The sequence below is a fragment of the Microcaecilia unicolor genome, chromosome 14 (assembly GCF_901765095.1).
Source record: "Microcaecilia unicolor chromosome 14, aMicUni1.1, whole genome shotgun sequence".
NCBI classification, from domain to species: Eukaryota; Metazoa; Chordata; class Amphibia; order Gymnophiona; family Siphonopidae; genus Microcaecilia; species Microcaecilia unicolor.
Genome location: NC_044044.1, coordinates 13928004 through 13955758, shown reverse-complemented (window position 1 = coordinate 13955758; position 27755 = coordinate 13928004). Strand labels below are relative to the sequence as shown.

Below are 27755 nucleotides of genomic sequence, written 5' to 3'. Positions count from 1 at the left end.
GACTGATAACAGGGATTATATATGGCTGTCCAGAGATCCAGTTTGGGAGAGACTGACAGCAAGGGAGAGAAACAAAAATCTTTCCCTCTCCCTCCCACCGGCTTCAAATCTTCCTTCCACTTGAGCGAACTATTGCCTGAAGAGCCGAGATGACATACTGCCACCCACAGGTCATATAGTTTTGTTCAGTGATCACTCAAGGGGATAGATAGATATGGATATTTGCTGAGAGTGTATGTGTGAACCAAGTGACACTGCTTATCTGTGTGAGAAATCAGTATTAGTGACAGGAATTCTCAGAAACTATGATTAGGATTTTACTGTTGCTTGTTATCATATCTACCTTGCTATGCTAAATAAATCATTATACTGCATGAAGTCTTACAGTCCATATTTATTACCAGCAGATAGGGAGATTATAGTGAACCAAGAGAGTCAAGTGTTGAGTTTTGCCAGTCCCTAGATGTACCTACATCTTCTGAAACCCCCACAGGTCAGATCAGATAGCAAACCAATTTAAGGATGCCATTCTATCAATAGTATCACTTTGATCCTCTGTAATGAATAAATCCAACCTTCAACAAAAATGAGACCACCACATATAACCCATTGACACAGGAATGCTACAAAAATCCTAAGTCCAACCTATACAAAATCTTCTAAAATATCCTGGCAATGGGAATGATGAGTGAAGTAATCAAATTTGTATATGACCCAAATCTATTCATAGTTGTTAAATCACATGTAGGCTGCGTGAAATTGCAAGAGGACCTTGGGAAGCTAGAAGACTGGGCATTCAAATGGCAAATAAAATTTATGTGGCCAAGTGTAAAGTGATGCACATTGGGAAGAATAATCCAAATTATAGCTACATGATCTTATGTTCCACATTAGGAGTTACTACTGAAGAAAAGGATTTAGGTGTCATTATGGGTAATTTACTCAGGGTGTGGCACTGGCTAAAATAGCAAACAAAATGTTAGGAATTATCAGTAAAGGAATATACAACAGAGAGTATCATAATGCCTCTGTATTGCAAACAGTACTCAAGTGAGGCATATTTTCAAAGCACTTAGCCTTCCAAAGTTCCATAGAAACCTATGCAACTTTGGAAGGCTAAGTTCTTTGAAAATATGCCTCATTGTGTAGTCTCAACATGGAGCTACTCCATCTTAAAAATTAAGCAGTGGAACAAAGAAAGGCAACCAAAGGAGCCATTCTACAAGGGCGCGTTAGGCTCTATGCACATGCAGCGTGCCCCAAAAAGAGCCTACTGCCAGGCTACCATGCCTACCAAAAGCCTTGAAAACTACGAATGACCACCTAAACTTCCGGAAAACACTAAAAACTAACCTGTTTAAAAAGGCATACCCTACGGATCCAACATAAATGCCTGATCTTTGCAACACAACAAAACTAAAGAACGTAATGGACATAACACAACTCTTCCGTTGTACGATTCCCTAGTGTGGCTGTGCCACATGGACTTTATCTTACCACAACATCACTTTGTATTTGTTTACACCGGAGTCTGTAACGCCTCTCCGGTACTATGTAAGCCACATTGAGCCTACAAATAGGTGGGAAAATGTGGGCTATAAAAGTAACAAATAAATAAATAAATTCAGATTTGCCATGCCTGGATAATTTATTTCCTCCCATGTGTGGTGTTTCTGGCACTAATCGGCAGTTGGCACGCGCCAACCGGTCACCATATGTGAGCCCTTACCGCTAGATCAATGGGTGACATTAAGGGCTCAGGCCAGTTTTAGGCGCGCACTGATTTCAGTTTTACCACATATCCTTTTCCCGTCCCTTTAAAAAAAAAGCCCTTTTTTGCAGACGCGGTAAAAACTGGCCCGGGGCGTGCCACTACCGCAGGCCACTTTTTACCACAGCTTAGTAGAAGAACCCCAAAATGATTTAGGGGGTAAAACTCCTCTCATATGAGGAAAGGCTAAGGAGGTTCGGGCTCTTCAGCTTGGAGAAGAGACAACTGATGGGAAACACGATAGAGCTGTATAAAATCCTGAATGGAACAAGTAAACACTAATTAACTGGTTACTTTTACAAAAAGTGCAAAACGTAGGGGAGGACTCCATGAAATTACATAGTAGCACGTTGAAAACCAATAGCAGAAAACATTTTAAGCTCTGGAACTCATTACTGCAGCACGCGGTAAAAGCAGTTAATTCAAACGGGTTTATGTCGAATCTCTATTAGAATAACCAAATCTGATAACCTCAGCGGTGCAACTTGACAGCACTCAAATTTCAATGCTGCAAGAATTTTGTAAATGGGCTAAGCTGGCACTTCATTAAGGAGACGTTCTTGAAACAGCTTTGGTAGGCGAAACATGATCATGTCAGACGTTGGGTCTGACTGATAACAAATTCAGTTCTAAGATAAGTGTATTCTATCATTATTTTGAATAAAGTAGAGGAATAAAATTTTCAAATCTGGAAATATTTGGGAAAAGAACATGAAAATTGAATTTTTAAGATGTGATATAAATTTCATCTGATTACCGATGAGGAGGTGGGTGCAGTAATTCAGCTCATACATAACAGCTCCTTTAACATGTCAATGCATAAAACAATACGAAAATCTGTCAATATTTTCACTTTTTTTTAACCCCCCTCCCCTAACAGTGTAACTGGTTTTTAAAAAGGTTTAGACAAATTCCTGGAGAAAAAAAGTCCATAAACTATTATTAAAGCTGACCTGGGGGAAGTCACTGCTTACCCCTGAGCATGGAATCTTGCTATTCTTTGGGACTGGCCACTGTTAGAAACTGAATATTGGGCTAGATGGATCCTTGGTCTGACCTGGTAGAGCAACTTTTATTGTGGGGGGGGGGGGGGTTCCCCAACACTTTTTCAATTTCTATTTGTTAATTTTAAAACAATAAAGACAGTGCTAGCAAACAGAATAACAGTAACACAATAGGAATGAGAACAGTAACAACACCCATAAAACAGAAACTCCCAATTCTCTACAAAAAGTTTAAAAAAAAAAAATATAGACCAGCATTATCATCCATTGAAATTAAAATGGCTCCCTCCCCCTACCAATAACATCTCAAAATGTTCCCACAATCTGCACAAACTTATAAATACACTAGTAAAAAAGGCCCATTTTTGGGAGAGATGAAACGGGCGCTAGCAAGGTTGTGGTGTGCAGCCTCCCCAGCCATCGCCACCGACCCAGCTGTCCCCCAACCCCTGGTTTTGGTGTGCAGCGTTTCTCGTGGGGGCCGGCACGTGCAGCCTCCCCACCCATCTTCAGCGACCCAGCTGTCCCCCAACCCCGTGCAGGCACGGGGAGATCACGTTTCCAGCCCCGGCACCCCATCCGTACGCATAGTCAGCGACCCAGCTGTACCGTGGTCAGCGACCCACCTGGCACCACCGCTCACCGACCCACATGGCCCCGCAGCCCCCTCCAGGCACCTGCGCGGTGTGATACGGGTCCCGTCTGAACCATGGCCGCCGAGGGGCAGGGGGAGATCGCGTGTGCTCGTGGACTGTGCTCCGCCCTCGTCATCACGTTCTGACGTGAAGGCGGGGCACAGGACGCCTCAAAGTTCCGGTTTTGATGCATGGGCAAAAAGGATATCTCTGGTGCCTCACACTTACGGTTTGTAGACTTCATTTAGAACGTTGGGGGTCGCGAATTATGTCCGGAAGGGGCGTGGCCGAGGGCGGGTCTGTGAGTGACAGTGAGTGGTGCATGAGTGACAGTGAGTGAGCTGACAGCCTAGCCTTCACTGTTTCCCTCCCACAGAGTGAGCTTCAGAATGTTTTCCAGGTGAGAATTATTAATATAGATAAGAAGTGTAAAATTGTTAGGAGAGAAATACCAATATTAAATCTTATTAAAATTTAGAATTCCCCACATAAATGTTATGTTGTAAGAAAAATTGAAACAGTAAAATATCTCTACACTCTGGAACTCCTCCAAAAGCCATTGGATCCATAGCAATGACAAACTCTCCACAAACAGCTTCAGATGCTCATTTGCAGTGAACTGTAAAAGAACACCAATTAAAAAAAATTGTCCTCCCAGAACACTTCTGACCCCGGTGAGAATGCCTCACTTGACCAAGATCAAGTCAGCACAGTGCTGCAAAAGCCACATCAGCAACTGAACCTTCTTTCACATGTGGTGTAGGAATGTCCCAATTATTAATTTAGCTTAAGACGGCATTTATACTCTGCTTCTACCTAAAAAGGACTGAGGCAACAACTAGAGCTTCTGATTAGAGAACAACACAGGGAAGAGGACCCGCAGTAACTGTGGGGATGGGAACGGGGACAGAGCCCGTGGGGACAGGGACAAGCTTTGTCCCCATGTCATTTTCTGCTTTGAAGCATGTTAATGAACTGAACTGTTATTTATGTTGAGTGATTCAGAAGACAATATTTTGATTTTTTGGAAAAACAAGCAAACATGCTGGCCACAACTAGCAAAATTTGCATGGGGGATCCTGTACATTCTGCTACCAGCACATCTTCTAAAAAGAATTTTCTATTGTAGGAAGGACTGTGCAAGACAGGAGAGCTAGACTGAATCCTGAGATTGTTGATGACTTATTCACCCACAGATTAAAAATCATAACAATCCTTCGTACAGCATATATCTCCCCTGCTACGGCATGCAGAATGGGTTGTATTTTGTAACCCTGGACATTTTAACAGGCTGGATTAAGGTTCCTTGGGGTGGTAGAAGTCAGCTATTGTTTGGGTTGGAAGGGTAGATGGTGGTGGTGGTGATGGGGTTATTATAGCTGCTCGTTGTTATTATTGTTTTCTATTTGTAATTGCAACAGCATTAATGTTCCTTTTTATACTTTAATAAAAAGATTTAAATATAAAATCATAAGTATTCAAGGCTTCTGTAGATGAGGACAGAGCCCACGGGGATGGGGCGGGGACAGAGATGGGAGGGAGATGGGGGCGGGACAGAACCTGCAGGGATGGGGTGGGGACAAACTCTGTCCCCGTGTCATTCTCTACTTCTAATTCTAGGGGTTTATGTAAATGTAGGTGTTTATTTTAAAAACAATTGGGGGCTTTGTAAGGCTATTAAAAATCTGTGTAAATCAGTTTTCACAATTTAAAATTAAATTTGACATATTTTCAGGGGATTCCATTTTTTTTTTACATGTGTAGAGATCTTGGAAATCCCATGGTACGGGTACCTGCAGAAAATTTAAAAAAAAAACCCTACCAGGAGCAATACAATTTAGACATGACAATACATTTTGCTACTTGTTCTTAAGGTTTTAACTGATGCTGTGCCCTGTGTAATATCTGCAAATTTGCATTTACACCAACCCGGTGGAGCCTTGAGATTTGCATCATTAAGCGCTCCTTTTAGAAAGCAGCGCTACAGATTAGCAGCTCGCTGAATGCAAAGAAGCCCATTTAAATTCCCATGGACTTCTCTTCTTTCAGCGCATGCTAATCAGTAGCACAACTTTGTAAGAGGAGCCCTAAAAGATGAATACAGATCTTCAATTTTTTTACACTGTAGGACCAAAGCTTTGGAATAAGCTACCTGCCTCCTTGAGAGAACGCAGGGGATGATAGCTGGTATAATGTAACACCATATTCTTATCGTGTACAGAGGTATTGATCATTCAGAGAAGTAACGATGTCCAAAACATTTATCTGTTTCCTATCCCATTGAGCAGTAAATTGAATATTCTGATCCACACTATTATTATAGGTTACAAATTCTCTGAGTTGCTCCTCCGAATCATTATAATATCATCAATAAATCTCTTCCATGAGATCATATGCATGTCATACCGGCATCCACATACAAATAATTCTTCAAAATGAGTCATGTAAAGGCATGCGATGGAGGCTCCGTATTTTGCAAAATTACCGATAGGAATATGGTGTTACATTATACCAGCTATCATCCCAAACAGTTGCGGGACAGTGTTCTTATTGCTCAATTCCTCCAGCTGAAACGTTTGTGTTCCACAATAGAGCAATTTAAGCTACAGGCTACTGCTATGTTTTATACATTTTGTGAGTGTGATTATCCTAAATCTGTTTTTAAAAAAAAGTATATAAGAGGGCATTGTATGCCAATAGACAGTGCCTTATTCCCCTGCAGCCCTCAAAATTGGTCGAGCTATAAAGAAATATTACATAGACTGGACAAACTTAATCTTTAAATCCGAAGGGGACAATACAGCATCTAAGTACCTGTATATGTAAGCCGCATTGAGCCTGCCATGAGTGGGAAAGCGCGGGGTACAAATGTAACAAAAATAAAACAGATACTATTGGAGATTCTACATGGAATGTTGCTACTGTTGGAGATTCTGTTGCTACTATTGGAGATTCTACATGGACTGTTGCTACTATTGGAGCTTCTACATGGAATGTTGCTACTATTGGAGATTCTACATGGAATGTTGCTACTGTTCGAGATTCTACATGAAATGTTGCTATTCCACTAGCAACATTCCATGTAGAAGCCTGCGCGGCCACATTGGTGATCTGCAAGGGCCGACTTCTAGTGGAATAGCAACATTCCATGTAGAATCTCAAATAGTAGCAACAGTGGAGGAGTGGCCTAGTGGTTAGGGTGGTGGACTTTGGTCCTGGGGAACTGAGTTCGATTCCCACTTCAGGCACAGGCAGCTCCTTGTGACTCTGGGCAAGTCACTTAACCCTCCATTGCCCCATGTAAGCCGCATTGAGCCTGCCATGAGTGGGAAAGCGCAGGGTACAAATGTAACAAAAATAAAATAGATACTATTGGAGATTCTACATGGAATGTTGCTACTATTGGAGATTCTACATGGAATGTTGCTAGTCCACTAGCAACGTTCCATGTAGAAGGCTGCGCAGGCTTCTGTTTCTGTGAGTCTGACGTCCTGCACGTACGTGCAGGACGTCAGACTCACAGAAGCAGAAGCCTGCGCGGCCACATTGGTGATCTGCAAGGGCCGACTTCTACATGGAATGTTGCGTGGAGGAGTGGCCTAGTGGTTAGAGTGGTGGACTTTGGTCCTGGGGAACTGAGTTCGATTCCCACTTCAGGCACAGGCAGCTCCTTGTGACTCTGGGCAAGTCACTTAACCCTCCATTGCCCCATGTAAGCCGCATTGAGCCTGCCATGAGTGGGAAAGCGCAGGGTACAAATGTAACAAAAATAAAATAGATACTATTGGAGATTCTACATGGAATGTTGCTACTATTGGAGATTCTACATGGAATGTTGCTAGTCCACTAGCAACGTTCCATGTAGAAGGCTGCGCAGGCTTCTGTTTCTGTGAGTCTGACGTCCTGCACGTACGTGCAGGACGTCAGACTCACAGAAGCAGAAGCCTGCGCGGCCACATTGGTGATCTGCAAGGGCCGACTTGTACATGGAATGTTGCGTGGAGGAGTGGCCTAGTGGTTAGGGTGGTGGACTTTGGTCCTGGGGAACTGAGGAACTGAGTTCGATTCCCACTTCAGGCACAGGCAGCTCCTTGTGACTCTGGGCAAGTCACTTAACCCTCCATTGCCCCATGTAAGCCGCATTGAGCCTGCCATGAGTGGGAAAGCGCGGGGTACAAATGTAACTAAAATAAATAAATAAAAGTCCAAAATCCTCCCAAGCACAAACTCACTTCAGTAATAAAACATATTATTTTAAGATCTTCAGGATGTAATGCAACCGCACTGCTTAACAGACAATTTTCAGGCAGTTTTCAGTTCCAGTGAAACGCCGCAGCCATTTTTCATCATCAAGAATTAAGTATGCAAGAGAATCGTAAGCTTTGTAGGATCTTAAAAAATGTTTTCACAATAAGATGATTGTTTTAAAAGATGTAACATCGTTCCAAATAGTAGCTAATGAACTTTTTTTTTTTTTTACTTTAGTGAACCTCTGCCCTGAAGATCCAAAGCTTGGCCATGTCAGTTGAGGTTCTTCTGAGACTAAGCAGCTGCCAGTTAAGTAATTTAATCCAAGTCATAATTTTGGAATCTATAAGTCACAACTTTTGAAGTAGCTACACTTGATCACCTTTAATTATTGCATGACCATGCAGGTTGTGTACCATGTTCAATATGGCCGACAATTTTTGTTTGTCAAACTCAATAAGGCCAAAGGTTGACAGGGCCGCCGAGAGGGGGGGACAGGGGGGACAAAAGTCCCCGGGCCCGGGCCTCCGGAAGGGGCCCGGCGCCACCGCAGTCAGGCCCGCCCGCCGTCACTCCCGAACTAACTAACCTTAAACGCCTCCTTCCTTTCCTTTCACCACCTTCGCGGCAAGCAGCAGCAGGACAGGCCACTCCTTCCTTCCGTGTCCCGCCCTCGCCTGATGTAACGTCCGTGAGGGCGGAGCACGGAAGGAAGGAGAGGTCTGCCCTGCTGCTGCTTGCCGTGAAGGTGGTGGAAGGAAAGGAAGGAGGCGTTTAAGGTTTGTTCAGGGCCCGGTAGTGGGTGGAGGGGGGGCCCGGCAACCTCAGGTGGGGGGGGGACCGCCGGCGACGATGATCTCGGGTGGGGTGGGTGGGGGGGCTCGGGGGCGGCCTTGTCCCGGGCCCGGCTCTGGCTCTCGGCAGCCCTGAAGGTTGATGTATACTCAAACTGCATGTAATCTGCTGGAACACAGGTAGATACAATACAATGCACAGACTGATGAAAAACTGGCTGTTAGAAAACCTGTTTGCCTAGTCATAGGTTCACAATAGATTTACTAAATAAAGGTTTAAAGACTATATAGGACACAGTTTAATAGTTATCAGTGAATATGGTTTACATACTGTCCATGTAACAGCGAGCAGATGAGGATAATAGCCACACAATTGATGATTATATGGAGCTTCTTGTATTGACTGCACAAAATTTCAAATATTTACCTGAGATTTAAATCCATAATGCGTATGAGAATTCCATGTACAGTCACTACTAAGGCAATGCGTAAATGACATGGGGGAATCCCTCATATCAAAGAGGGGGATAAAAGGTGGGAGAAAGATTCAAAATGGCCGCTGACTAGTTCGGACGCTCAGCAAAGCTCCGAGAAGAAAAATGCCAAAGAGAAGGGGCCGCTTGTCCTCCGCTGCTGCCCCTCCACGGCAAAATCTTCCTTTTCAATCCACAATGATAAATTACCTTCGTGGAGCACAGATATCAGGAACATCGGGAGCAGGTCCGCTAGGTCGACTGGGTGGAAATGGTACCATTTCGGAGACCGCTGGACTGGAGCTATCGCTCAGCCCCGATGATAGGGCGCCTCCCCCGCAACCCTCGGGAGCGAGCACGTCGACGCCGGACCCCAGCAGGACGCCACCGAAGAGTGTAGTCGTCCACAGGGCCGAGGAGGAGAGTCGAACTGCGGACAGTGTGGACCTTTTTTGCGACCTAGGTGCCTCTCGAGGGGGAGATATGACATCTAATAACCAGCACCAGATGGAAGCTGTGACCGGAGATAAGGCACAACAAACCGCTGTTGTAGCTGCAGAGGTACAATTTCCTAAATTTCAGAAACCTACTGAAATTACATTAGAGACTCTATACACCTTGATTGTGGACTTAGGGAGTTCCTTAAGTCCACAAATTAAACAATTATCTCAAGAAATGTCTAAAATGGACCAAAAGGTTCAACAGACTGAACTCAAGGTAGAGACAATATCGAATCGGCAAGAAGAATTGGAAAAACAAGTGAAAGAGGTTCATTTAAACCAGGAGACTATGATTAAAGATTTAATTTCCTTGAGGAGACGAATTGAATTCTTGGAGAATGTAACCAGAAATAACAATATCCGCTTTCTAAAATTTCCCAAAAAAGTTGGAGTTTTACCAAGGGAAATGCTCAGAAAGTATATTACAGAGATACTTGGCGCTTCAGAGGAAATGGTTCCACCATTCACACAAATATATTATTTGCCCCTGAAACGCCAAGTGCCTCAAGAAAAGTCAGAATTAGATATTTCACTGATACTGGAATCCTAAGATACCGAACTAGTCCAAGCTTCTACTTTAATTGCCACAGTAGCCTTGTCGCCAGATAAAAACTGGCTGATGAGACTTTTCTTCCAAAATAAGGATAAGAGCTTCCTTGGTTTAAAAGTTAGTCTCTTCCCTGATGTGACTAAGGAGACTCAAAAACGTAGACAGAGAGTTTTACTTATGAGGCCTGGTGTAATTCAGTTAGGAGGTACGTTTTTTCTAAAGTACCCGTGCAAATGCCTAGTTAAATATCAATCTAATAAATATGTGTTTTATGAGCCGGCACAGCTTTCTTCGTTCCTAGCTGCAAAAGGACAAGGGAGTAATTAACTTAGGACGGCCTATATATTGAGAAGATATCTTTTATGAGCACCCGATAAAGGAAAGCTTCCTCAATTATTTTCTTTTGGAATCCATATTGTAATTTTTGAATCTCACAAAAGTGGACTTTAATTAACATGCTGTAATTGTTTGAACATTAATTGGTTTCCTTATATAGTTGAACAGTGATGTTATTTACCTGACAAGTTTATTTTTGCTTGTTTTAATACATGTAAATTGTTAAATAAAGAATAAAAAAAAAAAAAAGGTGGGAGAAAAAAAAGGTTGGCACTCTGTACTAGGTTAACAAAAACTTTCTTTATGAACATTTGTATCTGAGGTTGTATATATATGGACAAGCGTGTATTTTATTGAAATGTCACTAATAAAAATGTTGTAAAATAAATATTGCATGACCTTATAAAACTAAAATGGTGGATCGATGATGATTTGCACCTTCCTGCCTGAACATTGTCCATTAAGCAGTGTGGTTGCATTACATTCTGTGCTTGGGAGGATTTTTGACTTTTAGATGCTATAAAGAAATATTGCCATGTTCTTGGTATTCATCGTTCTCTGAAGGATTACCCCCAAACTAGCATTTCAAACTTTTCTCCTAAGCCCTCTTAGTCTGCTGATATGGGTCACTTTAAATGCAGAGCTTGTATATATTGTCAGTATGCCATCGAAGCAGCTACAGTATTGATTCCCTACTCCGGTAAATTATTTTATTTACATTCAAGGACAGATTGCAATTCAGATGGGGTGGTTTATTATATCATCTGCCCCTGTGGTCTTTACTACATTGGTCAAACAACTAGAAAGGTGAAAACACGCATTGGGGAACATATCTGCAGCATTAAGACCAATAAGAAGAGTGCGCCTTTGATTGCTCATTGGAGAGAATGTAATCATTCAATTGCTGAGCTGAATTTTTTGGTGTTATTACAGGTTCAATGTCAGGGAAAATTTAACCTAGACAGATTAATTTATAAGGAGCAGCGATTTATTTATTTGTGGACCACCACACAGCCAGGGGGATTGAACAAAGAAATTGAATGGGAATGACCGATTAGTAACAAATGTATTCAGTGTAGGCATTTAAATTCCCATGGGCTGCGTAGCTTTGGCACACCGCCGTAAGGTGAGATCCATTCCAGACTGGTTTCCTGTGCAGGGTTCTCAGTTGCCTGAATAATTAGAAAAAATGTGAAGATTCAAGAAGTGTGTGTGGAATATAAAGATATATATTTTTCATACTCATTGGCAATATGTATTTAAGGGGAAGGTGGGTGCATCAGGGAACAACTTGATGCCTTGCATGTTTTTACAGCGGCCCTTTTGATAAAGAGGTGGGAAAATGTGGGGTACAAATGTAACAAAATAAATAAATAAAGCTTGAAGCGAAACTCGGCCTGAGTCAAGGCAACACGTTGAATTTGAATACCGAAGCAAGAAAGTTTTTTCTGGGATTCACACTGAGTTTTGAATACCTTAATGGTTTTGGAAACCATGGAAGCTGAATTTGATTGAGCATTTTGTAGCTGTGTTCCTCTATGATTTCAAGACGTCCAAGGATTATATCTTCAAGGACATTTTTTGAATGAGCAGAGGGTATCGGCTCTAGTGCTCGACTATTTACAGTTTGTCTTCATCATTGGATTCAGATTGTATTTTAACACTGGACTTTTGGGGGACATTATTCCTGCTTTCGATATATGGTTTATATTAAGTGGGCACTCGTAGTGGGTATTGTATTTTAGAATAAATATTTGCATGACACCTGTTTGTTTCTTGTAACACTATTTCTCTTTTGTTTTTGATTTATTTGAATATTGTATATTTTACATGATTTAATTATTTTATATTTAGGTCCTGTGACAATTTTGGTTTGGGTAGTTAAAATTTAATGCCAAGAAGTGATGCACTTGGGTGCAGAGATCCAAAGGAGATGTACATATAGATCGATAAGCACAGCTCAGGAGAGGGAACTTGGGTGATGGTATCTGAGGATCTCAAGGTGATGAAACAATGTGACAAGGCAGCGGCCACAGCCAGAAGGATGCTAGACTGCACAGAGAGGGGTATAACCAGCAAAAGAAAATAGGGTTCCAGGGCTCATTTATTTGATTGATCACCTAAGGCCGAAGCCATCAAAGCGATTTACATAAAGTAAAATTCCACATACAGCACAGTACATTGCATATTTAAAATTTTATAATATAAGCAAATATAGCAACACTCATAAAATAGTAACAAAGCAAATATAGATAAGGAAATACGAGCAGATGCAAGCAGAGGCATGCAAACAGTCCTGCTGTGTCTCGCAGTATCCTAAGGCCAGAGCAAAGAAACAATGGGAAGACAAAATTTAATCAGAAAAGGCCAACTGGAAGAGATTAGTTTTAAGCATAGCCTTAAATGAAGGGAGAAAGATCTTGGTATGCAAAAGGATAGGCAAGTTGTTCCAAAGGGATGGGTCCACCACACTAAACATCACTTTTCAAAATGTAAAAGATGGAATTGTACACAACAAAGGGACAGACAGCAGGTGTTGATGCCCTTTACAAATCGTTGATGAGGTCCCAATGCGAGTATTGGGTTCGGTTTTGGAGGCTGTATCTTGCTAAGGACGTAAAAAGACAAAAAGCAGTTGAGAAAAAAAACGGTATGGGGTTTGCGTCAAGACGTATGAGGAGAGGCTTGACGATCTGAACATGTATACCCTGGAGGAAAGGAGAGACGGAGTGGTATGATACAGACGTTCAAATATTTGAAAGGTATTAATCTACAAATAATCCTTCTCCAGAGATGGGAAGGTGGAAGAACTAGAGGACATGAATTGAGATTGCAGGACGGCCGACTCAGGAATAATGTCAGGAAGTGCTTTTTCATGGAGAGGGTGGTAGATACCTGGAATGCCCTCCGGCGGGAGGTAGTGGAAATTAAAACAGCAATTCAAAAATGTGTGGGGTGAACACAAAGGAACCCTGTATGGAAAGCATGGAACCAAACAAGCTTAGCAGTGATTAGATGGCACCACCAGTAATTGGGAAGCAAAGCCAGTTCTGGGCAGACGTCTATGGTCTGGGCCCTGATCATGGTTGAACAGAATCAGCTTCAGTAGCTGGAGAATAAGGCCATTGCCAGGCAGATGTCTACAGTCTGCCCTGTAAATAGCAAGGACAAATCAAGATCAAGTATACATATGTAATGTAGTATCACATCGTACCTTATGCTATGAGTTTATCTTGTTGGGCAGACTGCATGGACCATACAGGTTTATCTGTCATCATTATTTTTTTCTTCTTTCCCTCTTCCTTTGTTTTTTTTTTCCTATCAGGTTATTGTAGCTCTGTTCATTGTGTGCTGTATTTTTATATTATACACTGCTTTGGTTTATTCTTTAAGAATGGCGGTATATCAAGCCTTTATCAAACATACTATGTTACTAAGTAAAAATTATCTATGAACTTTGCCAACATGGGGCAGGTTGAAAAAAAAAAACCACAATAAAAATAAAGTTATTTACAAAATTAAAACAAGCAAAACTTTTCTAGACATCCAATGATTTAAGATCTTTGTAAAACCAAACTAAGAGTACAGACTGAGGCTATAACCGCTGCATCCTAAAAAATATGCTTTACAAGAGAGAAATGCAGATGCAGATAGAGGGGGCGTAGGAAGAGGAGAAGACAGTAAAATTGTAGTAGAGCCCTGAACACACCGAAAGTTGGGGGCCGATGCCCACTCCAGCGCCAGACAGGCCAAGTCTACAGCAGCATAAGCCATGAGGTAGAAAACCGTTACGATGCCAGCAATGGTGTTCAGCTTCCCAGCAAACAGCACAAGCTGCATGGAAACATATATATTTACTTTTAATAGAGGATTATGCACACCTAAGCAGAGAGGCAAACCAAGACAGTCGTTCACACATACTGTGATTGAGCCACTTCTTCCGGCATGTGGACCCACCAAACACTTTCAAAATCTCATCAATAATTAAGCACAGTTGGAGGTCAGCAATCAGTCCTAACACTATTTCCCCTTCTTGACCAACCCAACACCCCTGCCCTCTCTATTCTCCTCCTCCCCACATTCTTCCTTCCTTCTTTATTTATTCTCTACCCTGTTGTTCCCCTTCCACTATCTGTCCTCCATCCGGTTCCCCTACGTCTTCTTCCCTTCGCCTTTCTTCCTTTAGCCCTTCATCTTCTAACCCCCCTCCCAATCTTTCTTTCCATGAACTTACCTGCACCAGCCCCCAGGTATACAGTACAGCCACCCAGGGGTTCCCCCCCTTCGAGATCACTTTAGCTGGAGCCAGCACAAACCCTATGAAAGAAAGATACAAAATAATTTCATAAGAAAGAGGGATAAGACCATCTTGTTTGGCAGCTTTGGAGCACATGGAAACCACATACAAAGGCCCAGGAATGTCAGGAAGCACATCCACCACCATCATCTCACCAAAGAGGTCATCCTTGGCCAGAGCATGGAGGATGCGGGAGGCACCAATCAGGGTGCTCATAGATGCCGAAAGCGAGGTGGAGTAGACGCCAATAAGGATGAAGGGCGGCCAGACGTTGATGGATCGGAAGAAGCCATAATCCTGCTTCAGCAGAGTCCTGAAAGCACAAACAAAAATAAAAGATGGATCCTAGAGCAGGGGATGGAAACCTTTAGACACAGAGTATTTCCCCTAGTGGGCTGCAACATTACATAATGTTGGAACACGTAATAAAGAAAGCTGCGTCAGTGGCTCACTTGAAGTCAGCTTCTATTGAAGAGATTTGCAAGGCTGCAACGTGGTCATCAGTCCACACATTCACATCTCACTACTGCCTTCAGCAGGATACCCAACGTGACAGTTGGTTTGGGCAGTCGGTGCTGCAGAATCTGTTTGGGGTTTAGAATCCAACTCCACCCTCCTAGGCCCATTTCTGTTCTGTTCTAGGCTGCACTCTCACTTAGTTGTGTTTCTTTTCAGGTCAATCTTTGTTATGTCCTCGCCATTGCGAGGCCCAATTGACCAATGTTCATTGTTTTGAGTGAGCCTGGGTGCTAGGGATACCCCAATCGTGAGAACAAGCAGCCTGCTTGTCCTCGGAGAAAGTGAAGATATATACCTGTAGCAGGTATTCTCCGAGGACAGAAGGCTGATTGTTCTCACAAACCCACCCTCCTCCCCTTTGGAGTTGTTCTAGTTCTCTGGTTGCTTTTTATTAAACTGAGGATGACACTCCCGTGTCGCGGGCAGGAAGCCGTTCGCACATGCGAGGTGCACTCTGCCCACGTGCCGGAGCGTTCTCAAAGGTTTTTTTATTTTGCTAGCAAAATTTTGCCGGTTTCCTGGGCCCACGCGGACATCGATCCAATCGTGAGAACAATCAGCCTGCTGTCCTTGGAGAATACCTGCTACAGGTATGTATCTTCACTTTATCTCCTGATGAATATTCCTAGTCAGCGCTTAGGACTAGATTCTATATATGACATCTAAAAAAATCAGCACTGAAACGAAATATGCCTAGGCGTCTTCTATAAAGTACGCCCAATTTAGACGTACTTCATAGAATAAGCCTAAGTTTCCTTGCAGTTTATAGAGTATGCCGAGCGCCCGTCCACGCCGCTTCATTGGCTCCCTATCCATTGCCGCATACAGTTCAAACTCCTCTTACTGACTTACAAGTGCATTCATTCTGCAGCTCCTCAGTAGCTCTCCACTCTTATCTCTCCCTACATTCCTTCCCAGGAACTCTGTTCATTGGGTAAATCTCTCTTATCTGCACTCTTCTCCTCCACTGCTAACTCCAGACTCCATTCCTTTTATCTTGCTGGAACATATGCCTGGAATAGACTTCCTGAGCCAATACATCAAGCTTCATCTCTGGCCATCTTCAAATCTAGGCTAAAAGCCCACCTTTTTGATGCTGCTTTTAACTCCTAACCCCTATTCACTTGCACAGTACCCTATGTTTTATCTTTCCCTTATCCGTCCTATTTGTTTGTCGTGATTAGATTGTATGCTCTTTCGAGCAGGGACTGTCTCTTCATGCTCAAGTGTACAGCGCTGCGTTTGTTTAGTAGCGCTATAGAAATAAGTAATAGTAGTAAATTTAGTTGTGGCCAGTTATGCCAAGCCATAAATGCCAATGCTTAGATTAAGCGCAGACTGAGTGTATTCTATAACCCCGCTCATACAGTTTCAAAATGCTCATGACCCGCCCATTCCACGCCCCTTTTCAACTATGCGACTCAGAATTTATGTGCATCACGTTATAAAAAATGCTTAGACAGTTCTGTGCATAAATTCTAATTAATGCCAGTTAGTGTCAATAATTGCTTGCTACATGGCAATTATCGGCTCTGATTGGGCTGATAATTACATTGCACGCGCTAATACAGAATATGACTGGATTTGTGCATGCAACTTAATTCAAACTATATAGAATACTGGGGTTAGCGGTTAACCGGTTACATTGCATGATATAACCGGCTAGATAACTAATATTCAGCGCATTGCCGGCAAAGTTTGGTGGCCAAATCGGGCTGCCAAAATTGCAGGCCTATTTTTGACAACTATAAACTTAACCGGCCAGCGCTGAATATTAACTTAGCCAGTTAAGTTTAAACTGGCCAAAAATAAACCAGATATTCAATGCTGGTCACCAGAAACAGCCCAGCACTGAATATCTGGTCTCACCACTGAGCCAGGCTGCCTCCCGTGGTCTGAATATTGGTCCTTAAGTTACTAAGACTATTGCTAACAAGATTAATGGTTCTTGGGCTTCGGGGTTCTGTGTTAGCTTGGGTCTCTCTTCTTTCCAATTAGAGCTTGAAGAATCCATTGGGATGGCAAGTATTGGATACTACTTTCCACTGACCTACCCTGTTATTTCCCTCCACTATCTGTCCCTTCTCCCTCCATCCCCTCTTCACTTTCTTCCCCTCACCCTTCTCCCTTTAGCCCTTCATGTAATCTAGAAGCCACAAGAGCATAAAGTAAGGTCAGCTGTAAAGATTCATCAAGAAATGGTTGTAACCTAATCTTTTCTCCCAGTGGGCAGCAGCTCTCTGCACACATTGCGACAGTAAGATGAGCCAAGTGCTGTTGTTACAGTGACCAAAGAACATAGCAGCTCCCAGGGCTGAAGGCAGTCGCAACTGAGTTGTGAAAAGGAGTGACATAGTAACAGACCCGAGTAACAAAGAAGGCATGTCCTACAAGTAGGAAGAAGTTAATCACACAAACCTGTCACAGGTGAAGGCAGTCATGAAGAACAGAAGGAAATAGATGAAGAATGTATATATGACAGCGACGATAGTGCCTTTCGGGATGGAGCTACTGGGATTCTTCAGCTCACCTGCCAAGGTAGAAGTAGCACATGGTAACATCTCGCCAGCTCAAATATCCAAAATACCAACCCCCATCCATCTGAAACTAGTCAACAGCCCCTTGAATTTCCATTATATATCATTGAAGGAATAACCCATCAGCTCACACCCCCCTCCCCCTTTGTCACAGGTTCATCGAGATAATTGTTTTCAAGCATTAACCGAGGCCACTGTTCGCTATCCAAACATTCTTATTCTCAGCAATTTTAATACCCATGTAGATATTCCAACTCATCATTGTGCTTGGCTCTTTTTATCAGCTCTCACAGATCTAAATCTTCACCAGTGGGTTGATTTCCCTACTCATACAGGCTAGCACTAAAGCTGATCCTTCTTTTTCTCCATTCTCCTTCTCTTAAGACAACTCCCTTACACCGATCATTTTGTTATCTACTTATCTATTTCGCTTTCTCTCCCTTGTCATATTGTAAAACCAAGTCCAAAATTATCTAAATGTCTGGCTTAGGTTGACCCCACAGCATTTCCTCCTCTCTTTCCCTGCAGATTTTGATGCTCTCAGTCTTGATAATATGGCACCTAGTCTCCATGAGGTACTATCCTCTGCCCTTGATCAGGTTACTCCTCCAAAATCAGGTTCCTGATCCATACTTAGGTCTATCATCCTGGTCCTGTTTCCAACCACAGAGCCTTCAACTCTCTTTCCAAAACAGTTGAAGGCATGCATCCCACTTTTTGCTCTCTTGATTCATTCCCTTCTGCTTGGCTATCAATTTCTGGGTCTTTTGCCAAAGATTCTCTCTACAGTAAATGCCAGTCTTATCTGGACAAGTTCCAACCATTTGGAAAACCGCTATAGTGTGTCCTTATCCTCAAGAAACCATCCTTAGACCCATCAGTCCCTGCTCACTACCGTCCGGTATCAAACCTCTGTTTCTCTCAAAGGTATTGGAAAAAAAATAGTTTTTGTTCAACTATCCTCTTTGCAGAAAAAAAAACTTTGCTCTTCACACTAAGCAATCTGGATTTAGACCCTCTTTCTGCACGGAAACAGTTCTTGCTGCTGTACTCGATTAAATCTACTTTCACTTGGACAAATACATGGTTGATCTCACTCTCTCACTTGATCTTTCTGCAGCTTTCGACTTGGTTAATCATGATCTCAACTATCTTTCTTTGGAATCGCCAGTTCTGCGCCATCTTGGTTTTCCTCCTTTCTCTCTGACTGCTCTTATCAGGTTACTGTTGTATCATCTGACTTGTGTTGTTCCACAAGGGTCGGTTCTTTCACCATTTTTAACTTGTTTTTAAGCCCCCTTGCTTCCCTTATCCAATCCACAGGAGTTTCATTTCACATCTATGTTTATGATATTCTTCATTTTAATCTATCTACTATGTCAATCATGATCTTTAATGTAACACCACTTGTATCTCTCACTCCGGAATGGCGATCGCCATGACGGAACAATGTAAGCCACATTGAGCCTGCAAATAGGTGGGAAAATGTGGGATACAAAAGCAATAAATAATAATAATTTTCTTACCAATCCATATAATTCAGTTATCGGTCCATTTCAAGACTGTCTCCTTGTTTCAAATTGGCTTACCAAACATAAATTAGTCCTAAATAAGCAGAAAACTGTGGCATGTTGGTTCATTGGTAGTCCTTCTGCTTCAGCTATTCCCCTATATCTTCTTGGTATCACTATTCACCCAGTTGATTCTTGTTGTTACCTTGGAATTATCCTAGATTCCTGTCCAATGTGTTCTGCCCAGATTTCGAAATTATGCACAACTGACTTTATTATCCTCTGTCAACTGCCTTCTGTTCACAGGTACTTTGATCAAAATACCTTCCACTCACTTGTCCTATCACTACTTACCACTAGACTCGATTATTGAACATCATTGGTTGTCCTCAATCTAATTTGAAAACACTTCAAACAGTTCAGAATATGGCTATCGAAATTATGTCATGCTTGTAAGTTCGATCACATTTCTCCTTTGCTTCAGAAATTTCACTGGCTTCCTATCAAGCAACGTATCATTTTCAAACTGCTTATTCTCACCTTTAAGGCACACATAGGCGTGGTTCTCTTGATTATCTCGCCTCCGTAACTATTCCCTTTTCTCCAGCTACACTTTTACGATCCTTAAATGACCATAGTTTGGTTCGCCCAAATCCAAAGGCTGCTCAGCTCGAGTTTAGCCACCATTTGTGCTTTCTCTATTTCACAGCCCCTTTCCACTGAAATGTTCTCCCACTTCCCATACGATCTGAACTCTTTCAAAAAAAATTAAAACAGCCTTGAAAACTGGGCTTTTCAAGCAAGTATTTCACCTATATAGTTAAGAGGGTGGAGTTTTTGCTCAAATTCATCATACCTCCCTTTTTTGTTTTCCCCCACTTGCCTTTTATTTTATCTTTCCTGTCCCTTCACCCTTTTTCTGTTTACCTTTTCCTTCCCTTTTGTCCTTTATTATGTTTTTACCCTATATCTGCTTATTCCTGTCTCTTCCAATCTTGAATGACTATCTGCTGAGACCGATACTACTTTCTTATCTGAACATTGTAGTTCTTTTCTACTCTGTCATCTGTGTTTTTAGTTTGTAAACTGCCCAGTTCTGTAAGTCAGCTTGGGTGGTATAGAAAATACTAATAAACTATAAACTCTCACTCCCAATGGCACACATTGAGTGGGTTACCCCAGTGGCGTACCAAGGGGGGGGGGGGGGGCGGTCCGCCCCGGGTGCACGCCGGTGGGGGGTGCTGCAGTGCGCATCTGCTCTGAGTTCGCTGACTTCATGCGTTCGCTGCAGCTCCCCCTGCCCTGGAACAGGTTACTTCCTGTTCCGGGTCAGAGGGAGCTCCAGCGAATGCGCGAAGTCAGGGAACTCTGAGCAGGCGCGTTCTGCGGCACCCCCCCCAGCAGCGTGCATCCGGGGGGGGGGGGCGCCGCCCCGGGTGTCCGCTCCCCTAGGAATGCCACTGGGTTACCCCACTCAATTTCCATTATGTACTATGGAAGAAATCACCCTCTTATCCCACTGATAGCATGCCCTTCTCTTCCTTTCCTGGTGAGTTATATGATATAGTGTAGTGGAAGATAACCTATGGAACTTCCAATATATACCACAAGAAACTTACTCCCCTCCTCTATCTCTGGTGGAATGCATTGGGTGGTGTAACAGAAATAGCCCATGGAAATTTCTATCATACCCAACATACCTGACATGTTGGACCCTGCCATGATGCCAGTGCAGCCATTGAACATCACTGCAAAAACTGTGGCAAAAGTCATCATGTTGCTAGTAGTGTAATCTTGGGAATACATGGCTGAAAGAGGAAGAAGAGAAATTTAGCACTGTCTGTATCAAATCACCAGTGAAGATTGTGAAAAATTACAAGAGGACCTTACGAGACTGGGAGTCTAAATGGCAGATGACGTTTAATGTGCGCAAGTGCAAAGTGATGCATGTGGGAAAGAGGAACCCGAATTATAGCTACGACATGCAAGGTTCCACGTTAGGAGTCACAGACCAAGAAAGGGACCTAGGTGTCGTCGTTGATGATACGGTGAAACCTTCTGCTCAGTGTGCTGCTGCAGCTAAGAAAGCAAATAGAATGTTAGGTATTATTAGGAAAGGGATGGAAAACAAAAATGAGGATGTTATAATGCCTTTGTATTGCTCCATGGTGCGACCGCACCTCGAATATTGTGTTCAATTCTGGTCGCCGCATCTCAAAAAAGATATAATGGAATTAGAAAAGGTGCAGAGAAGGGCGACGAAAATGATAAAGGGGATGGGACGACTTCCCTATGAGGAAAGGCTAAAGCGGCTAGGGCTCTTCAGCTTGGAGAAAAGGCGGCTTAGGGGAGACATGATAGAGGTCTATAAAATAACGAGTGTCCTTCCCCATAAGGTGTCTCTTCTTATGCCTTCCCATGCAGATATGAAGATATTAAACCTCAAGACACAAGGAAATAAAGTGACATGCCTGAATAAATTAAATTCATAAATAAATAAAGTTAATTTTCTGTCAGGCTTTTTCTAAATTTTGGCCTTGTATTTTCTACTTTTCTACAAATCCCTCCCCCCTCTTTCTTTTCTTTTTTTCCCTATTTGTTATTGATTTTTGTTGATTATGATCTTATTTTTAATTGTTATATTTACTATTTTCTTTTGCTTATAGTTCTTGGGTTTTATTTTTTTTTACTTTGTGATTCTTTGCAATTTGCCAAAAGTGTCTTTTGATAAGAACATAAGAAGAACCATGAGTCATATTAAAGTCCATCAAGCCCAGCTTCTTGTCTCCAGCAGTAGCCAGCTCAGGTCACAAATACCCTGCAGATCTCAAAAGGTGGAGAGGAGTAGCCTGATAGTTTAGTGCAGTGGCCTCAGAATCAGGGGAACCACGTTCGATTCCCACTGCAACTCCTTGTGACTCTGGGCAAGCCACATAACCTTCCATTGCCCCAGGTACAAAAACAGTACCTGTACATAATATGCAAACTGCTTTGATTTGTACCCACAGAAAGGTGGTATATCAAATCTATCAAATCCCATCTTTTCCCTTAGATCCATCTTATAGCTTATTTCTGGGAATGAGCAATGGCTTTCTGCAATCTACCTGGCTGATCATTTATGGACATTTCCTCCTGTGCAGTTTATAAATACACGAAGACCTCCAATTCAGTGGGAGTAAAACAATAAGAGTCTTTCTAACAAATAATCAGCTGAAATATTTCTGGAACAACAAAGTTTTCAACAGTTTGCTACATTTAATGCAATTACTTTCACACCTCAAAGCCAACGGCGAGAAATTCCACAAAAATGGGAAAGCAGTACTAAACACTTTCTTACGAGAAGTCAAACGAGTAATAGTAACAGAAAAAAACATAAGCTTGTTAGTCTTTGAGACATTTGGCCAAAATTTGTCACTCATCCTCAACATCATTGTAAGGAGGAGCTTCAATATAAAGCAATTTAAAAGTGCTCAAAATCTTAAAATCAAATATGTGCCTGAATTAGCCGGTGGTGGGAGGCAGGGCTGGTGGTTGGGAGGCGGGGATAGTGCTGGGCAGACTTATACGGTCTGTGCCAGAGCCGGTGGTGGGAGGCGGGGCGGGTGGTTGGGAGGCGGGGATAGTGCTGGGCAGACTTATACAGTCTGTGCCAGAGCCGGTGGTGGGAGGCGGGGCGGGTGGTTGGGAGGCGGGGATAGTGCTGGGCAGACTTATACGGTCTGTGCAAGAGCCGGTGGTGGGAGGCGGGGATAGTGCTGGGCAGACTTATACGGTCTGTGCCAGAGCCGGTGGTGGGAGGCGGGGCGGGTGGTTGGGAGGCGGGGATAGCGCTGGGCAGACTTATACGGTCTGTGCCAGAGCTGGTGGTTGGGAGGCGGGGATAGTGCTGGGCAGACTTATACAGTCTGTGCCAGAGCCGGTGGTGGGAGGCGGGGCGGGTGGTTGGGAGGCGGGGATAGCGCTGGGCAGACTTATACGGTCTGTGCCAGAGCCGGTGGTGGGAGGCGGGGCGGGTGGTTGGGAGGCGGGGATAGTGCTGGGCAGACTTATACGGTCTGTGCCAGAGCCGGTGGTGGGAGGCGGGGCAGGTGGTTGGGAGGCGGGGATAGTGCTGGGCAGACTTATACGGTCTGTGCAAGAGCCGGTGGTGGGAGGCAGGGCTGGTGGTTGGGAGGCGGGGATAGTGCTGGGCAGACTTATACAGTCTGTGCCAGAGCCGGTGGTGGGAGGCGGGGCGGGTGGTTGGGAGGCGGGGATAGTGCTGGGCAGACTTATACGGTCTGTGCAAGAGCCGGTGGTGGGAGGCGGGGATAGTGCTGGGCAGACTTATACGGTCTGTGCCAGAGCCGGTGGTGGGAGGCGGGGCGGGTGGTTGGGAGGCGGGGATAGCGCTGGGCAGACTTATACGGTCTGTGCCAGAGCTGGTGGTTGGGAGGCGGGGATAGTGCTGGGCAGACTTATACGGTCTGTGCCAGAGCCGGTGGTGGGAGGCGGGGCGGGTGGTTGGGAGGCGGGGATAGCGCTGGGCAGACTTATACGGTCTGTGCCAGAGCTGGTGGTTGGGAGGCGGGGATAGTGCTGGGCAGACTTATACGGTCTGTGCCAGAGCTGGTGGTTGGGAGGCGGGGATAGTGCTGGGCAGACTTATACGGTCTGTGCAAGAGCCGGTGGTGGGAGGCGGGGATAGTGCTGGGCAGACTTATACAGTCTGTGCCAGAGCCGGTGGTGGGAGGCGGGGCGGGTGGTTGGGAGGCGGGGATAGCGCTGGGCAGACTTATACGGTCTGTGCCAGAGCCGGTGGTGGGAGGCGGGGCGGGTGGTTGGGAGGCGGGGATAGTGCTGGGCAGACTTATACAGTCTGTGCCAGAGCCGGTGGTGGGAGGCGGGGCGGGTGGTTGGGAGGCGGGGATAGCGCTGGGCAGACTTATACGGTCTGTGCCAGAGCCGGTGGTGGGAGGCGGGGCGGGTGGTTGGGAGGCGGGGATAGTGCTGGGCAGACTTATACGGTCTGTGCCAGAGCTGGTGGTGGGAGGCGGGGCGGGTGGTTGGAAGGTGGGGATAGTGCTGGGCAGACTTATACGGTCTGTGCCCTGAAAAAGACAGGTACAAATCAAAGTAAGGTATACACAAAAAATGGCACGTGAGTTTATCTTGTTGGGCAGACTGGATGGACCGTGCAGGTCTTTTTCTGCCGTCATCTACTATGTTACTATGAATGGGTAGCCAGTGCAATTTCATCAAAAGCAGACGCACACCATCAAATTTAGTTTTATTCAAGTTAATCTAGTGGTCATATTCTGTAAAAGTTGCAATCTGGCCAAAAGTGTCCTGGTATAACCCAAGTCAAGTGAATTACAGTAATCATAGTAACACAGTAGATGACGGCAGAAAAAGACCTGCATGGTCCATCCAGTCTGCCCAACAAGATAAACTCATATGTGCTACTTTTTGTGTAGTATACCTTACCTTGATTTGTATCTGCCATTAAGGCACAGACCGTAGAAGTCTGCCCAGCACTAGCCCCACCTCCCAACCACCAGCTCTGCCACCCAATCTCGGTTAAGTTTCTGAGGATCCATTCCTTCTGAACAGGATTCCTTTATGTTTGTTTATCCCACGCATGTTTGAATTCCGTGGGATAAACATAAAGGAATCCTGTTCAGAAGGAATTGGTCCTCAGAAGCTCAACCGAGATTGGGTGGCAATCAGTTTTGGAAAACACAAAAGCATACACCAATCTTCAGAAAAATAAGATCTAACCTGCCACAAAAAAAAAAAAGGTGTAGTTTCCCAAATACCAAAGACAGCACCTGATGGACCTGAGAATTGCGCTCCAGATCAGAATCGATCGACACACAAAACTACATATTTTAATTTGAACCCCAAAATGTTGGTTGCCTTGACCACATCCTCCGGCAACAGATTCTGCATTTAATTATGTACTGTGTGAAAAGACTTTCTGCAATTTTTTTTTCAATCTGCACGGAGGGTCCTCTTGTTTTGTTATTAATTATTCCATCCCACTCACAATTTTATAAACTTTTCTTTTCTCCAAGCTAAATAGGCCTAATCTGTTTAGCCTTGCTTCATAAGGGAGATGTTCCATCCCCTTTATCATGTTTGTCACCCTTCTTTGAACTTTTTCTGTCTTTTTTTGCGATGGAGGCAACCAGAACTGCACATATTACTCAAAGTACAGTTATATCAAGAATATATAGAAAGGTATAATGATATTCTCAGTTTTATTCTCCATCCATAACATTTGGGGGGGGGGGGGGGGTCCCGTTTTTAGCAGCCATGGCACACTAGGCTGAAATTTTCTATGTATTGTTCATCAACAATTCCAAGATCTTTTTCTCTGGTGGCGACTTCTAACTCATAACCCAGAATTTTGTAAATGACATTTTAGCATATGTCTAATTTAAATAAGTAAGCAGCATAGGTGGTCAACTGCTGAGCCAGCAATTACATTTCCCCTCACCTTTGAGGTTGTCGTGCAGTGTAGACACATTGAAGCCTGTGTAGCTGGCATTGAAGCTTTGATTCCCACCATGGATGATGTGGACATAGCGCGGTCCCACAGAGAAGAAGCTGATGAAGATGGTAATCAGGACAATGTTAACAAGCAAAAAGATAAAGAAAGAAGCCTTGGAATATATCTCTGCCCCAACCATGCACACCAGAAGGCAGAGGAAGAGGATAGCCGAGCCATAGAGAAAGTTCCAGAAGTAGCCCTGAGGGAGGGTACGCAGCTCTGACGACCCAGTGCCATCTGCAATGCCAAAAAGAGAAGCATTATTGGACAATACCTTCAGACGCTGCTCAGCTTGTCTGCTCATGTGTGAGCTCTGAAAGATGCCTGTGCTTGCTGGTTAAACATCCCTTTTCTTAGGCATTTGGAGGAGAGTGACAGTGGAATACAAAGCCATATTTTTCCTAAAGCCAATGTAGCTGTTATGTAATGATGCAAGAGAAATGGTTGTCATGAATGAGCATGCAAAACAGAATTCCTACCGGTAATCAGATGAGCCCAAAGCAGGGAGTCACATGAATCACCTATACAGAGGGTATGCTGTAACCAACACAGACACATTTACAGAAGAGGGGTACTTAGCATTAAGGCCATGCAATGCCTACTTTTACCATCATCATACCCTCTCATTATATCCACAGATTATGTAATATGTTTCCCCTCCACATATGCCAAATACATGCTCTCACCATCTCCTTTATTACACTTCCTGAGGACTGCTACTCACCCATCCCAAACACATCCAAAATGGCCTCCACCAGACCCAGCACATAGACACCACAAGCACAGACGTTGGCAAGGTAGAACATCAGGCCAATGCTGCCTCCGAATTCTGGTCCAAGAGTGCGGCTGATCATGACTGAAGGATGCAGTAAGGTCAAGAAAAGGAAGAAGGAAAAGAGGTGTGGCTAGGATGGAGCACCAGAGGCTGGCATAACTTGCATGTAGTCAGTATGGTTATAACCCTAGGAGCAGTGGCTGCAACAGACTTCCAAGGAGAATGGTGTAACCGCTCCCTGTACCATTTACCCCCTTTCCTTCCTTGCTCTTTCCTCTTTTTATCCTTCCTGGTTCCCTTTAGTATGTATGGCTGTATTCTTTCCTATTTTTATTAGAGTTTTGTTTTCTTTCTATGATTTTAAGTATTGTGTTAACCAACTTGACCTTCCTTTTAGAAATGGCGGTATATCAAGTTTTATAATAAACCATAAACATCAACAAGCACAGAACAACCACATGTTCTGGAAGCAGACTCAAGTTTGGTGCTATCTGGATTGCTATAAAGATTGAGGGGAAGATAGAGAGTGGGCCTGTGTACTGGATCAAAAAGGAAGATGCAACTGGTTGGACCAGCCTCCCAGAAGAGGTGGAAGAGGCCAACACTAACAAAATTTAAGCATACTTTAAAAGGACACGAAAGCAGATCCAAGATAGCGCTAAGCTGCTAGGTCGCGTTGACTCAAGCTCCTAACATGCCGAAACGAAGAGGAAGAATAGCGGGCAGGGCTTCCCCGCTACCACCCTCCTTACCTGGTCCGTTGGATCGCTACTTGAGACCGCAAGGAGCCCATAATGGAAGCGGGTTGCAACCAGGTGTAAGCGCCGGCGAAACGGAGACTTTGGCGCTCTCTGGACTTGAAGTTACTCTTAGCCCCGCTGAACGCACACCTCCTCCCCAGCCGATTGGCGCCAGTTCCTTCTTCCTGGATTCGACAGGGTCTACTCCCATTGAGGTTAGGGGCCCAGAAGAAAAACGCCGAATCGAAGCCTCTTTTGCGACCGAGGAGGGACTGGAGATCAGTTTGCCCGTGGAATCGTTGCAAACTGAGGGGAGAAAAGCTGAGGGGCGAAGTGAGGACGCTGATCTGCCTGTGAGGTTTGAATTACCAGTAGAGTTTATGACTAAACCTAAAGATGTTACACTAGAGGCTTTGTGGGACTTGGTTTCCAATCTTGGTCAAGTTTTTCTTAAGCAGATCAATGACCTTCAACCTAAAGTGAAATCTTTGGAAAATAACTTAGGTGTACAAGATCAACAGATTAAAGAC

General features: G+C 43.9%; 1 protein-coding gene across 1 annotated transcript in view; it reads right to left on the bottom strand.

The window, feature by feature from the left end:
• Positions 1-27755, bottom strand: part of SLC12A9 (solute carrier family 12 member 9) — a 52044-nt gene that overhangs the window by 7084 nt on the left and 17205 nt on the right. Inside the window, exons 4-10 of the mRNA XM_030187140.1 lie at positions 26435-26566; positions 25657-25947; positions 20876-20983; positions 17546-17657; positions 14764-14921; positions 14546-14628; positions 14021-14145 (exon numbers count right to left, since the gene is read on the bottom strand). Of these exons, the coding sequence (XP_030043000.1) occupies positions 14021-14145; positions 14546-14628; positions 14764-14921; positions 17546-17657; positions 20876-20983; positions 25657-25947; positions 26435-26566 (1009 nt within the window). The remainder of the gene's footprint in view (positions 1-14020; positions 14146-14545; positions 14629-14763; positions 14922-17545; positions 17658-20875; positions 20984-25656; positions 25948-26434; positions 26567-27755) is intronic.